General features: G+C 47.8%; 1 protein-coding gene across 1 annotated transcript in view; it reads right to left on the reverse strand.

The window, feature by feature from the left end:
- The window catches only part of TMEM135 (transmembrane protein 135), a 57,973-nt gene that overhangs the window by 13,390 nt on the left and 28,301 nt on the right, over positions 1-16,282 (reverse strand). Inside the window, exons 7-11 of the mRNA XM_078616360.1 lie at positions 7,475-7,516; positions 4,231-4,410; positions 2,282-2,351; positions 1,725-1,892; positions 466-529 (exon numbers count right to left, since the gene is read on the reverse strand). Coding sequence (XP_078472486.1) covers positions 466-529; positions 1,725-1,892; positions 2,282-2,351; positions 4,231-4,410; positions 7,475-7,516 — 524 coding nt within the window. The remainder of the gene's footprint in view (positions 1-465; positions 530-1,724; positions 1,893-2,281; positions 2,352-4,230; positions 4,411-7,474; positions 7,517-16,282) is intronic.

Genomic DNA, 16,282 nt, shown 5'->3' on the forward strand with positions numbered 1-16,282 from the left:
ACCAGAAAAAGGTGAACACACTCTTCATTAACAATGGCCTACGAACTTTTGTTTTATAATTCTTTATCAACATTTAGCTCTACAGGTCGCCAAACTACATTTTATATACTTTGTACGTATGTATGTAGAACTTCTGTCGCACCTTACGTAGCCAACCGTGGTAATCGGAGTTGCGAATTTTACGGCAGAGTTACTGAGGAATGTTTAGAGGTTTTTTTTTTGCGTTCGGCGCGTTACGATGAGGAAGACGCCCATGATGGGCGGTGTCAGCCGAGCGTGGGAACAAATACGAACCGAACTGAATCGCGACGCAGGTAACGTAACCGACGGCCATTCACAACAAACTGCTTCCTGACCCGCCCCGACTGGACATCTGTGAAAAAGAGCTTCATAGCTCATCGGATTTCTCGAGGATAAATACAAATTCCGATTCTAAATAAAGTGACACACGCGGGCGCCTCTCACCGGCGAGAAGTGCGTGCAGCTCGTCGTCCAAATTCCTCATCCATCTCAGGAGGCAGCTGGTCCCCTGCATTACAAAAAACAAGCACACGGGCACACACCGCCACACACCGGCAAGCTCTCAGTCGCTGGCGCCACGGTGCGCGCGTTGCGTGCCGTGCTAGAGGCCCGTCGAGGCCACCTGCGGTGGTCGTACTTCACCCGCTGGAGGTCACGGTACACGCCGCATCTGATGCACTGCAGAGGACTGCAGCGCATTGCAGCGGTGTGGGTGCTGCAAGCATGTGCTGTATCACTGTGCATCGCATCTCTTCTATCTATATATAATTCACGAGTTCAAACATAACCACAACTCTTTGAAGCTCTTAGTAGTTGGACCTCCCTTACAATAATTTCTCCAAGTAGAATCCAGTACGCTTTCATTTCAGCACTGTTGCAGACGCCATTCCGAGTGAGAGGGTAAACTTCACTTAATTTATATCCTGTGCACATATGTGGGCAGTGCTTGTCTCTCACATCATTTCCCATTGCATCTATTCTCCATTTCTTATGTCGTTATTCTGAAAATAGCACCGTCTTCTTATGTATCTTTAACTTGTTTCACACCGCACGTAGCCAACCGTGCTTATTGGAGTTGCGGGAGGCACGGTCCTCTGAATACACATCCTGTCCCTTGTATGTCCCTCTTCTGAATACGTCTTCCATCTTTCTCATTATTTATCCGATAAAAGTCTGCGGCCTGTGGCTCTTGGAGCACCAGTCAATTTGGCCCCAACAAACCCAAAGAGTTTGGACGCTCCCCAGTGGTCGCGTGAATTGTATTCTCCGGCTCCTCTGGTTTCTCCCTCTACATTCAGGAACATGCGTCATTTAGATTATTTTGCTGCTGTGGATTTCCAGATGATGAGCCACGTCGTTGAGCTATCATTTGTGGCAAGGTTACGTCTGAAAAAGATGCTAATGGCTCAGTGGGCCTTACCTCTTAAGATAAAAACTAGTTTAGTTTTATTCGTAGAATTTTTTCAGCGATTTGTTTACATTGCCTATAATTTCCACTCCTATCGTGTGTTTGTATTATTTGTTGATGTAACGTTCTGACCCGACCCCTGACTGGACAGCTGTGAACAAGATCTTCATAGCTCATCGGATTCCACCAGTATCAATATTCTGATTGTGATTCTATTTAAAGCGGTGACGTCACTGCATCGCCACGTGCACAGTTGTCAGGGTTGCAGGGCCGCACTCGGGCCTGCGTGGAGCACCTTGTAGAGGCTGACAAAGGACCCGAGGAAGGCCCCGAGGCGGAGGTTTTCACGGTGCACGAGCGTGGGGAGGACGCGCGAGGGCCGTGTGAACAGGTGGCGAATGGCGGCCGGCACGCGCAGGCAGCACTGGATCAAGTAGCCGACGCTGAACATCCGCACGAACGCCTGACGCGCACACCAACGGTGAAATCACACACACGCACACAATCACACACACGAGCAGCGCAATCACATAAAACGCAGCGCCATCACTCTCACCTACACAAAACCAGCAGAATCCTACTTGCACGAATAGCACAATCACACACACGGACAGCTCAATCGCACAAACGCAGAGTGCATAGTAGGTAGGCCTGCATGAATGTCTCAATTCGGTGCAGGTTGCTCCGGTAAAAAGAGGTCCACGTTTTTCTAGCGTGGAGCAGAGAGGTCAATGACCGTGGCCGAGAATACAGGTGTGGGTGGATGCTATCCCAGGGTCACGTCGGGTAACGCAAGAGATTATATATGTGCCTGACAGAATAGCCTCGACCATCAAAGGATCCAGAGCTCACCTTGAAGCTGTAATAGATGCAGTTTTCATTGTGATGCTTGCAGCATCGGTGCCTTGGGCCACTCTTGACGCTGCACGCAGTTGGCCGGAAACAACGACAAAAGACATTTATCACTGTTGGGGCCTCGCTTATTTCACTATAAGAGAGACTTGCTTATTATTCACACAAGCTTGGGAGGAAATGCAAGTTTTGCCCTTGAGTGTTATTTACGGACAGCAAGTTACGGACATACGTATGTTTGTTGAACGTTTTTCGTACCATACGTAGCCAACCGTGCTGATCGGAGGTGCGGGACAACCGAGAAGTTAAGACGCGTTTGTCGAAAGTGGCCGAAAGTGAGACACACGGGTGGTGGGGTACGGCAGTGGGTGTGAGGATATCGCAGAAGCGGTGACGAGCGAGGAAGTGGTGAGGATGGCAGCGCTGTCACCAGGAGCGGAGCGGAGAGAGTAAAGGGGATGACTGCGTGTGAGCGGGGAGTGGGAAGTGAGCGAGAAGAATGCGGTGACGGTGCGTGAGTGGGCAGCGTGCAGTAAGTGCGCAAGTTCAATCATGCAGTCTTCTCGGAATAGTGTCGCTAACATCATTACTGCTCTCGACTCTGTCGCTTCACTCATCGTGGCCTGCAGCAGTAGGGAAATAATTGACATCCGTCTTTGGATGCTTTGCTTGTTGCAGCTGTAAAAAACACGTTCCTTCGGAGTGGGCAGGTAGGAACTTGGTTGGACAGCGCATTCGTGCACGACAGACAAATATGCCCGACAGACAGACAAATAATCCCTGGTGGGCAGTATGGAACCTGTTGTTCCTACCTGTAAAAGGTCCCCTGATTGGACGGATCAGGTCACAAGGGTGGTCGTTGTTGTGGCAACAACAACAAATTGAAAATCAACATGGTGGAAATGTTTTCACGTTTGAAGCAATTGACGTGTTCAATTATGAGAATCCATATTACACACTCTCCCCTTTGCAATTTCCCATATACTTTCTGATTTAATATTATTTTGCTTCTGAGTTCCTCCTAGGTAACACTTTCCCACTATGGCTGAGAGTGTGTATGCATTACCTCTGTCCATAATGGAATGGACACTATAACGCTAGTATCAATGATCCAATATAGACAATGCTTTGGTATAAACGTGCGTCGCTACTGGGGACTTGGCGTACTGAAGACCATCACAATTTACAAGCTTTGCCGAAACTTTAGAGACATAAAACCAGAGACAAGAAAAAAGACAACATGAATACGCGCAAGCGCGTTTTATCCTGACAGCTACCCGCCAGCTTCGCTGGTGCCAACACTTCCAGGATCAAATCCACGTTGCAACTGTCAGAGAGAATCCTTGCGCATGGTATGGTTTGTCTTAACACGTCTTGGTTGCAGTACAGGTCGAGGAGTGGGACTTTTCCTTGCTTAGGGTCCCCCTTGCCCGGTTCAGGTGAGCTCCTTGGCCTGGGGCTGTCCAGGCCAATGGGAGGAGAGTCTTGGGAGGTCTGACCTTAGGCCTCCTTGAGACTTTATTAACATTTAGAGAAATTGGGCTGTTCACATTTGTGGACGGCAAAGAGAGAGTTGCACGGTTTTAACTACGGGGAGGCTACGAGGAAGGGCCATCGTCACAATGCCTGCTCATAAACATTTCTTCTTTTTTTAGGACACCTTAATTCAAAATCAGAATATTTATTCATGCTGGAGGAATCCGATGAGCTATAAAGCATTTTTTAATCACAGATGACCAGTAGGAGCACTGGGGTCAGACCGTTGCATTGACGAACTTATTTGTAGCTTTTCGCTCAAAGTTTTTCACCTGAACCACGGCAGGCCTCTAGGTCTGAGCGAGCAGGACGGTGTCCCCGGTCACCACGGCAACGTTTATCACGTGGCGTAAGCCCCCACCCCCCCACCACCGGCGCGCACATCATTCACAGACGGACCGCGCGCTCATTACAGGAGGCGGACGAGGTAGCGGATGAGTGCCAGGCGGGATGGCCTGTCGCCAGGAATCGCCGCTGCCGCTGCCACCACCGCCGCCGGTCGCTCCGAGTCGTCGGCACGTGCCGCGGCCGCCCGGTCCCCTGTCAACGCCTCGGGGGCGTGGTCCAGCCGCTCCTCCTTGCCCACCAGGAACCTGCGGTGCGCGGAAGCGCAAGCGACGACGCGACATCAAGTTCAATTATTTATTTTATTAGGTATAGCCCTGTGAGCCATTCGGCTCTTGAATCGGGTGCAACCGCAACAAACAGAAAACAAAAACATGAACAAGAAAACATCTTAAAGTGACTATGTGCAAACAGAAAATCCAAGAAAAGACAGCAAAATATTGCAGAAAAAGCACCGTACACCAACACTGTGTGCAAAAATCCCAGTGGGATGCAAGTCAAACAACAACAACCACAAGACAACTTAGATTAAGGCCATCAGTCTAACTCTGTATTACAACGAACAAACACGGCCAAACCAAAAAACATGACGTGGGGCAACCGTTGTCGCACACCGCTTAACGCCGGCGACGCATTTGATTCGACTGATGAGAGGGCGGTATGATTCAGGATTTTGCGGATTATTTAAAATCTGATGTTTTATTTGAATTCAATATACACTTGAAAACACCCACATACAAACTTTGGAAGCTGTTATAGGTTGCGGGAAGCAGAGGGCATTGCAGAGAAAACCATTGTCGGACTGTGGTTCTATGCTCCCGTGGTCCTACGCTCCCCGCCTTCACCAACCTGCACTGACCAGCGTGGTGAAGTACGGTCAAATAACCCCACAACCAGCACAGCGTGCGGAGGTCCTCATCCAGCAGTGGATTGCAATTACGCATCACGGGAGAGGCAGACAAAAACACGCTCGCGGGCATTGAATCTCGGCGGGAACTTGTTGATTCAAAGTGAGGGACCTGCAAGACGCCTGGGGTACCGTGTAGGTCAGCGTGGGGAGGTTTTATTTGCATTCGCAAACGTAAGGTGCACAGAGGAATAACTCGAATTCGGAAAGAATTTGGCCATGGGAAATTAACAAAAAAATCAAACGCACGGGAACACTGCAGGTGGTGACCAAACGGCAATGCCAGGAAGAGAATTCTTTAAAGGAAACATATTTGTGGTATTTAAGTGGAAAAAAAAGTTTACATTGGCCATTTTGGCTCTGCTGTTTCCATAACAAGCAATGGCATTGTTTCCGAAGTTATATTTAATCATTAAATATGTCTAATCTCCATGTCTGTCCAGCAACAGCAGCCGTCATTTACCATGAAGTGGCAGTGGTGTCATCACAGCCAACTCCTGTGCGAAGCTAGGTGTTGCCTTCCATGCGGTGGCAATGGACAGGGTGATCCATTTATAGATGCCCTACTGATTTTTTGTGTGACCCTATGGTAATTGAATATTGTGAAAGTGATGGGCCCCAATATCTCACAGAGGAGAGTGTCGATAGATGGTTTGCTGTACGCGTGGAGGATATGCTACAAAATATTTTCTTCTCCGTCTCCATATTTATTCTGGGTGGTGGTTTTTGTATTGTTGTAACTTTCTGATCTGCCCCTACTCTGGACAGTCTCAATAAAGATTCTGATTCTGGGAGGCAGCAGCGAGGTTCGGTGGATCACCGCACGCACGGGGTTGGATTAAGGCACGGGGGGGAGGGCTTTAGGGGCTGCAGCCCACGAGCCTCCGCCAGCTGAAGTAAAAAGTTAAATAATTTGTGAATGCTGAATTTTATTTGTTGTTAGCTTTGTAAAAATACATTTTATTTTTCTTTCACTTTGTTTTTCTTATTCTTGGTTCTTTCGGTAAAGTCACGTAGAAGGGAAACAAGAAATATTTTTATTATTTTATTATTTCCCTTCTACGTGACTTTACCGAAAGAACCAAGAATATGAATCCCTGCAGTCACGGAAGCTTTAAATAAAAATTCGTTTTCCTTTTGAAAATATTACTGGGAGACCTCGCATTACCTGTAGCCCTTGGGCCTACACAATCTGAATCTGGCCCTGCGCACAAATGTTGTGAAATTCCCTCCCCTCGGGCGTCGAGGAGATGCCCTTACCCTGGCTTGCCAAGAGAAGGCGGTACAGCAAACGTGGACTCATAATTTCTCCCGTCTGTATGGGATAGAGTGTTGCAACCTCGCAGGCGTAGGTTTTCTCATTAATTGACCGAAACAAATCCTACCATGGAGAGGACAGCACAGCTTTTGGGCAATTGTTTGGCAAATGTCTGAACACCTTTGGCTGCTGCCTTTCTGCTTGCCTGCGGTTCCTCGTGCCTCCGGGTGGCTCTCTCTCTCTCTCCGAGCGCGAGCGTTACGAGCTGAAATTATTACTCGTTCTAGTGGGGTATCTGTACACGGATCACGCTGTGTAACGTGCACCGTACAGAGCCATCGTGTCCGCAGGTGAGAACACCGCCAACAAGGCACTGCGCTTTTCAGTGGGGGGGGGGGGGGGGGAACCTGAGCGTGATCCAATGTATGTCAGTCAAAGCCATGGCAAGGCCCTCCCAATGCAGTGTGTGGGTAATTTGGCCAAACTTGACCAGGCTTGGCGAAAACAGTGCACATAGACGTCGGAGCATAGTTCAGCACAACAATGGATACTGCTGGACCATGCCCATTATGATCTCTCTGGCCAGCTTCCGAAAGGTCCCCTACTATGGCCTCCCCCGTGCGTCAAAGATTCTGCACCTCCGTGGACTATAGTCGCAAAGGGATCTATTCACTCATTTTTTTTTCAACGAAATGCCCAGAAATAACATTGTTCGCGCGCCGATGGCTTTACAAACAAGTTTGGCGATGTTATTAACACTTGAGCTCGGACACTTAATACCCACAGGGGAACTTCAACACGTGCGTGCATTCACGCAGGTCTGTGCACAGCAAGCAAAGGTTCAGAGTGCAAACGGCTTTTGAAATGTGATGCCTATATATATATTTTTTTAATACCTGACGCGCGAGCACATGGAGGCACTTTGCTCCTGCAAAAGTGAAAACTAACTTCAGGAAACAACCTCATTGTGCCGGATAAGCTGCTCGAATCGCGCGCGGCTGCATCGACTCAAGAGCCGCGCTTTGCTTTTGAATGGTTCGGTAATCTAACACGGGCATTACGAATCCTTCGAGAGCCCGGGTATGTCCAATATATAACTTGTAAGGGATGTCCCTTTGCAACAATGAGAAGTGTGCATGAAACCTACTTCAATGCCGAGAATGAGAAGCCCTTGAGACCATCTTTACACCTGCGGGGACAAGTACAAAAACGTTACAAATATTATCTTAGGCCACGTAAATACAAAGCGATGTTTATGAGTCACATGACTTGGCCATGTTACCATCATCATCATCATCGTCGTCATCAAGTCCACTGCCTATGAGTTGTTCATTCCACTGCAGAATGGTTGACTGGGACTTGACAAGTAGATGAGAAACCTGAGTGAGAGGCTGAACATTTTTATTGCGTCTCGGCGCGCACCGCACCAACACAAACTTGGCATTGTGTTCGGGTTTCTATTTTTTATTCGAACGACAGCTTATAAAAGTTGACGAGCAAAAGGCCACGGAAAATGTTTAACCCACTGCATTATTGCACCCCAGTGGATTTCCGATAGCCAACCCTGTCCCAATTCCCCGCTGTTTAGTAAATTGCCGGCAACGTAAGTTGCTCCGCGTTATTTATGGGGGACCGTATTTGAGAGCTGGTCGCGAAAGCGTCGTTAAGTATTTCCAGGTTTAACCTTTTATTGCCACCCATTTCAAAATGCCAGGCTAATGATGGTTGCGAAGCCAAGGCGATGTGGGTTTAAAGTTACTGTAATTTTAAACGGCACAAAAATCCAACAGCTCTCCTTATATTTCTGGCTTTCCATACACCCCCCCTCCCCCGTACCATCTCCCACCACCCCCTCTTAATTGCTATCGGCAACGTCTGTGATTGCAAGATGTAACATTCGTGCTTGGAGATCCCGCGGCAAGCGGGCGTGACATCCTGTGCCAGTGTGACCGCAAAGAAGATGACATCGCACAAGTAGCCGTTTCTTCTTCGAGTTTGATCCCGACGTGCGTTCAATATGTGCCACGGGGTTCGTAGAGCAGCGCACCAACCGCTACACTACCACTCCCACTAATTACATACACACACCCAGATGCACTTGGCTTGCCATGCTCGATTTAGGTACTTGCCAACAAACACACGAAGACTCCCCGCCGATATAGCCTGAACAGACTGTTGGAAGAAGTGCTTCAAACGAGCACCTATGAAGGCCTGTCACGGCACTCTAGTGGGCGGGTGGCCAGCACCACGCGGGGCCGCCTTTGTCTCCCCAGAGCCGATGTTCACATCCTGCACCAGGTACTCATTTAAGGCCGAGTCGACATCGGGAAAGCCCACGGCCAATTCAAATGTCACTGGTGTTGGCCGTGAGCGGGAATCGGGTCGCAGGGTTCGTAGCACCGCACGCCAACTGCTACACTACCGCTCCCCTACACAAAAAGAATACACACACAGACACACACACACTGACAAGGGTTTAGCTATGACAAAGCAATTTCAATGAGGCACTGATGCTCATCTGCTGTTCGCAGCACTGCAAAAGCCAGTGGTGGAGATTCCACTCTCCCATGGTGGGGGGGGCACGTCTATCCGTAGGACGGACAACTGCTGTTCAAGTGGTACCCAATTTATCACGCCAGAGGGATAGTGTAAGTATGTTGAACTTATTTCGCAGAGTATGTCGCCAACTGTGCTAATCGGAGGTGCAGGACCTCTGATTTAGCACGGTTGGCACGGTTCAGGCTATGATGAGCAAAGTGAACCCCAAACTAGGAATTGAACTCGTGACCTTCCGACTGCGAGCCGCTTGCTCTACGGCCGAGCCACCGGGCAGGCTAGTTCTGAGCCACACGCGATAACAATGTTGATAGACATGTATATAGCACCTAAATACAACGGCAACTTGAGACACTATACATGGGCTACAAGAGGGAAAGTGCTGATACACATAAACACACACAGGGTGGCGGGAGACTAAAATCTCAAGCTGCTCGCTCAAGTCTAATTGAGATGTTAACTACCTCGCCTGGTATACAGGTCGTGGGTTCCATACCCACGGAGTTTGCGGTGTCTCTCTTTCTGTGGTTGTGCGGATTTTTCTCCGGGTCCTCTGGTTTTTCCCTCCATATTAAGAAACATGCATTTAGAGTATTTGGTTGCAATACATTTTCACATGATAACCACTTCAATGAGCTATCAATTGTGGCCAGGTCACTTCTGAAAAAGAGCTGTACAGCTCAATGGGCCTTACCTGGTAAAATTAAAAAATAGTTTTTAGTTTAACAGTTAGTAGGATAAAAAAAATAATTTGATACTTAACCAGGAACAAAAATAAGCCAGATTATTCATGACAAAAGTTTGTTCTCGTCGTTTACAGAGTGCTAATGAAGCCGTCAAACATCACGGCGCTACGGCGCTGACTGTCGCCCAGCGTCAGGCCAAAACCACCGGGAGACATCGCTTTGAAATCGGAATCCGAAACCGCGTCGCAACCGGCGCAGGGGGAAGAAACCCCTTGTGGGCGCCGAGCATGTTTTACACGACAGGGCGCGTGCCGGTAACACCCCCCCGACATCTCTGATCTTTCGCGCTACTGCGGGGCACTATGATTATCATTATTATCAAAGCGTGCCGTCGGCTGCGAGGCTCGTTGGACACCGCGCGACGAGTTTGATGGCGCTCGCCACCGTGGTGGTGTCTCTGTCACCGAATCGGCGCCCGCCTGTGACCCTCGGGATTTCTGTTCCTCACGTTTCTTTTGTAATTTTTACGCGCAGAATTTAACCCCCCGGGGTCGTGCGCTATTGGCGCTGCGCCGATGGAATACCACGCATTTTGGATGTTTCGCGCGGCAGTGCAAACCGTTCATCTGTCGGAGAACGGCCGGTGGAAGCGGACATCACGGAGTCTGCTTCCGTGATGGCCGCTGGTCCGCACCATAGAGGGCAGCACTTTCCCACCTGCCCTGCCCACCCATAAGGGAAAATAAATGTATTGGCGGTATAAAAAAAAATAGCTAAATGTTTACAATTATTATTTATTTTCCCGCAATTCGCAACCCCGGTCAGAAAATCTTGCGGGGTGGTGGTGCGTCAAAATCAGTTCTCGTCACGTCGAACCAGTCGGAAGACGAACGTCAGTTCAAATTGAAATTACGGACTGTTTTATGAGGACCGGTGTGTTACACTGCACCGGTGTAACCGCCAATACGTCCCAATGTTCGTTGCCCGACAGTCAAAGCGACATTGACATTTTTCGGAGCTCGAATTTAGCCAAATTATTTGCAGAATCAACTTTCATGTGAATGGGGTATTTTTGTGCTGGTGACCGTGCAGAGATAATCAACTCTCTACACTTAAGCAACCGCTTTTAATCGCTGGCGGCTGCCTGGATTTGAACCCAGGATCTCTATTTATTTAAAACTAAACAAAACATTATTTTACCAGGGTAAATCCCACTGAGCTATGTAACACTTTTTCAGAAGCGACCTGTCTCCCACAAATGATCACGTTGAAATGTATAGCAGCCAAATACTTAAAAACGCATGTGTCTAAATGTAGAGGGAAAACAGGAGGACCCGGAAAAAAATTCATGCGACCACAGGGAGAACATGCAAACTGCAGCAGGCGTCACGGTCGGGATCGAACCCAAGACCTCCTGTATACCAGGTGAGGTAGTTAAAATCTTGCAACCTTGGTGAACTGGCGGTGCCAAGTCAGCACGCTCTGACCTCTCAGCCACCTGGCCACGTCACACTTTTGATTTCAATCTGGGCATAAGCCCATATCGCTCTGCATCCTGGACACATGTTTGTGCCAACAAGTGTCTGCGGCTCAGCATCAAATTTGTACAATGCACAAAGCTACCAAAGTCAAATATGCCCTCATGTTGCCGGGTAAGTTATCCAAATCGGATGCGCAATGCATTCTGGGGAGACTTTAAGCCATATTGAAATGTGTTGATCCCATCTCTTCGGTAAAGTCACGTAGGTAGACTAAATAATTAGTATGGATTCATGCAGTCACGAAAGCTTGAAATCAAAATTTATTAATTTATGTCAAAATCTCAGGTGCGCGGTTAATCCACAACTTGGATAAACCGCACGGGGCTAATCGACTCTACTGTTTCTATCTTCTTATGAAACAGTGCATATCACCTCGCAATCATGATGCATGAAATCAGAAACATGGACATTAATGACGAAATGGAAAGTGTGTAAGGAATGGAAAGTGTACAGAGGCATTCAGAGGTTCCAAATTGGAATTAGAATGAGGCAGAAAGAGGAACACCTGCATCAGAGAACATGCACAAAGTTTGAGTACATCATTATGTTTTTCATACACCAGTGGATAAAGCATGGCGGAGATAATAAAGGCATGAAGACGTGCATGCTTGGGATATGGCAACAAACGCAAATCAGATGCAGCATATTGGTATTCATCCAGCAGTGGATAGATCGTGGTTGTTGATGACGATGATGAAGACAAGTGACTTAGGCCTACCCTGGACTCACTCCCGATTTTTTATCTGGGGATGTGTGAGGACACGGGCAGGGAAACCAGGCGAGGCAGGCTTGGTCCGAGGGGCACTAGGTCTCAACTATGTTTATGTTTACACAATTAACAAGCTAATAGGTACTCTTTGGTTCTTTCGGTAAAGTCACGTAGGTATAAAATAAAATAAAACAAAATAACTACTTGACTTTACCGAAAGAACCAAAGAGTATGGATTCCTGCAGTCACGAAAGCTTCAAATCAAGCTAATAGGTACATTATAAATGTATTTACATCACACATAATCATTCCATCGTCTGTGATAAATAATGTATCAATGTCACACACACATAGATCAAGACGCGAAAATTCGCTTCTGCATGAGCAGGCACGGAACGAGAGCACAGCTTCGCCGAGCTCGCTCGGTAAAGTGGCTTTCTGGGACAAACAACAAAGCTACTCCTCCTCCAAAGGAGAAACTCCAAAACGTTTCTTTTTTTTCCCAACCACTCTCCCCACCCCCCTGCTCCTGTTTGAGTCGGAGCCGGCGCGGAGCGAACGCTTGGCTCCATTAGCGGCGACACCTGCCACTCTGCAGAGATCAAACCGAGCGGGGGGGGGCCCTCTTGAGTCTCAAGAGGGCAGGTGGAAAAGGACTCGAATGTGTTTAGGGCGCATTCCACCGTTACAGCAGTGGAGCATCTCTTTGAGGTGTAGAGGTGCGGCTGAACGCTTAGCTGAAAATGCCCCGCAGAAACGATCGGGGTTGATTGTGGTGTTGAGAAGGAGAAAAAAAAAACGGCAACGGCGCAGCCCTGCAATTGCTCGTTCGCGCCACATGCTGGCAGAAGGGGCCCTCCCACTACAACGAACTCAAGAGAGCCGCTCCGGGAGGGAATTTGGCTCACGCTGGCACGGAATCTTGGAAGAGGTGGGAGTTACCGGCGCTTTAGCCCACCACATGCCACATGCTGATTTAAACTAAAACTATTTTTTTTTTACCAGGTAAGCCCCCCTGAGCTATAACGTTCTTTTTCAGAAGTGGCCAAAAATTATTGCTCAATTAAGCGATTCATCACGTGGTATTGTACTGAAGCCAAAGACTCTAAACGCGCGCTTTTAAATGTGGAGTGAAAAATTGGAGGACCCGGAGAAAAATCCACGTGATCACAGGGAGATCATGCAAACACCAAACATGCAACAGGCATCACAGGGTCGGGATCGAACCCACGACCTCCTGTATACCAGGTGAGGTAGTTAACATCTCGCCACCGTGGTGAACCCGTTAACACTGCTGCTGCGTGGACAGAGGTGTGGGGGGGGAGGATTTGAGACTTGCATCATTGTTCCAACTGGCGTGCCAGGGAATGAAATTGAACCGGCAACCACTGGACTGAGTCCAGTGTGCTGACCATTACACACGGGACAATACGCCATTGTTTGAACTGCGTGCTTAAACCTATTCCTCCGAAGCCAGTGCAAGTCAAGAGATGCAACACTTCACACTCTGCACGATGTGCTATAACGTGGAGACGCCACGTGCTGTCGTGACGTCACAAACCCTGTAGGTCACCACCAAGGCCGTAGCCATGGAGTCAACATTGGGGGGGACCAAATCTTCCAGGGGGTCTGGGGGTCCCCCCCCAGAAAAATATCTAAATTTGAAAACTCATTTCCTGCCTAAAATATAAAAAAAACTACTAACACATGGGATGGACTTTTTATTTATTTTTTGCAATAATGTCTACTAGTGTATTGTATTACATTATGGCCTTGGTCACCACTATTCTACACCTCTTGTCTATGTGATATCATGTGGACGTTATGACGTCACACGCCGTCATGACGTCATAACGCCTGAAGGCGACCACTATTCTACACCTCGTCTGATATGTGGACGTTATGACGTCACACGCTGTGATGACGTCATAACGCCTGTAGTCCACCGCTATTCTACACCTCTTGTCTGTGATATCATGTGGACGTTATGACGTCACACGCTGTGATCACGTCATAACGCCTGTAGTCCACCGCTATTCTGTACTTCTTGTCTATGTGATATCATGTGGACGTTATGACGTCACACGCTGTGATGACGTCATAACGCCTGAAGGCGACCGCTATTCTTTACCTCTTGTCTGTGATATCATGTGGACATTATGACATCACACGCTGTCATGACGTCATAACGTCCAATGTCCACGTTCCTCTGGAAGGGGTGAGTCTCACAAATGAACAACTGCTGTTCAATTCCCCCACAAATTGGTGCAAATTTTATCGGCCCTGGGGGGGGGGGGGGGGGGTTATGGGGATGAGTCAAACCCCAAGTAGGATTTGCACTCACAACCTTCTCATTGTCAGTCACTCACTCTGGAACGCGTGAATCTGGGCAGAACGAACTCGCGTCACACATGCAGCGTCTCCCCAAGCATCGCAGCTACTTCTGACCACCAGAGACCTAAAACGGGGCACCGCGTGCATGTCGCAAGAAATGGCAAGCCAAACGTTTTGACTTAAGTAATCGAGAAAACTCAATTAATTGTACTAGAATCAGAATCTTTATTTAGACTGGAGGAGGAATTCGATGAGGTCTGAAGCTCTCTTTCACGGATGTCCAGTAAGGGGCGGATCAGCAAGTTACCCATCGGGCCAAACCCCCGTTTTTTTTTAAAAATCCACGTTTTTTAAAAACATATTCATCATATGTATCCCATCACGCATTATTCCAGTCAGCTCTTGGCGACATAAAGTTGGCGGAACTTATAACGCTGTCAATGATGATCATAATATAAAAACTGTTCTGGATCATATCTCAACCCAAAAACAGTGCACGCAACAGGCCGCATGTGCTTACACGAAGCTCTGGCGCACACGAGGCTTGAGCGACGCGCGGGCACAACACTGCCGGTGAATTCTCGTCCAAAGTTAAATATCTGTACGGACCATCGAGACTCAAAATCTCCGGAGGTCACAGACTAACCGGAGCCAAAAAAAAAACCAGCTGAGCACATTTATGAAAGCAATTCCATCCACTGCAGACGGCAACAATGGAAAAATAAAACAGATGATGAACCAGATAGATGATTTATTATGCTGCAAACATTCCACCGCTCCCCAACATTGATAGCTGGTTTAATGAAGCGATGTGTGCTGAAGCTCTCTTAGGAATGCCACACAGGGATGCATTTGTAGTAAAGAAATGTGTTTCTCGAATGAAAAAATAAATTCTGGCTGCATATACAGGAAGAAAAGCCACACTTTTGGGGATTTCAAGATTGATTTTTTGCTCATTTTTATTCCAATGGTGCTGTTGTCGATAGGTATCGTGTCATGAGACCAAATATCCATTTGAAACGGTAAGAGTTCTGTGGGCTGCTAGTGGACGGCCAGCAAAATGTGACGTCGCAGAATCATATAATTATCAGGGCTGGAATGTTTTTGCAAAGTTAAGCGAAAGCCAATTGTGATTATTTTGTGTGTGTGTGGAGGCCATTGGTTGCTGGGCCGAGACTATCACTTCACTACACGCTTGAGAATCCACTTTGAGAATCTTTACTCTTTGGTTTTTGTCGGTAAAGTCACCTTTAAAACAGTTTGCATCAGCACCAGGCCATGCTTTCCCACCTGATGACGGACGCTTGCGTTGCGCCCGAAACATCGTGATTTAATTTAATTGTTTTCATTAATTTTATTCTATTGTTTACCTACGTGACTTTACTGAAAAAACCAAAGAGTATGAATCCTTGCAGTCACGAAAGCTACAAATCTAGAATTTGATAATTTTGGCAAAACCTGAATGCGGACCCAGGATCTCCAGGATCTCAGTGATGCCAGCCTAACGGTGAGCAACTCCTCACCAGGCGGGCGACACGGCCTAGCAGTGGCACATTCGCCACTTGTTCTTACATCACAGGATTGTCAAAGATGGCAGCGGCTTGCGGAGGCGTCTGTACAGCAGTGGATTGACATTGAAAACGAATTTCTTTAGAAATGCTTTTTTACGTCGAGTTTGTCGTCCATCCCCCGCACCTCCGATTAGCTAGATATGGTGCGAAAGAAGTTCAACGTACACTGTTGCAGAGGTTCACGGTTCGAATCCAGCGGACACCCTGGTTAATACTGCAGGTGTGTGAAACGTAAAAATAGGTGCCCCGTCTGCTTGCTTCACAGTGGACTTTAATGATCCCCGTGACATAATTTGTGAGAGCAGCCCACTGCGTGACAGCGTCATGGCCTAAACGTCCAATTTTGAACGAAAAAAAATCACGAGCAAATTGCTCAATTGTAATGTACACAGCAATCATCGCCACCCCCCCCCTACTGTAAACATGGCCAGCCACGCTTTCGGTTACACGGGTTAGATGAGTGGGCTTTATATCGTACGCCGCCTTAATGCAAAACACAGGCGAAAAAATGGGGAATTATTTTCACAGATGTCTTCTGACAGCGGAATGTGGTGGGAA

This window comes from Lampetra planeri, chromosome 50 (assembly GCF_965212315.1).
Source record: "Lampetra planeri chromosome 50, kcLamPlan1.2.h2, whole genome shotgun sequence".
NCBI lineage: Eukaryota > Metazoa > Chordata > Hyperoartia > Petromyzontiformes > Petromyzontidae > Lampetra > Lampetra planeri.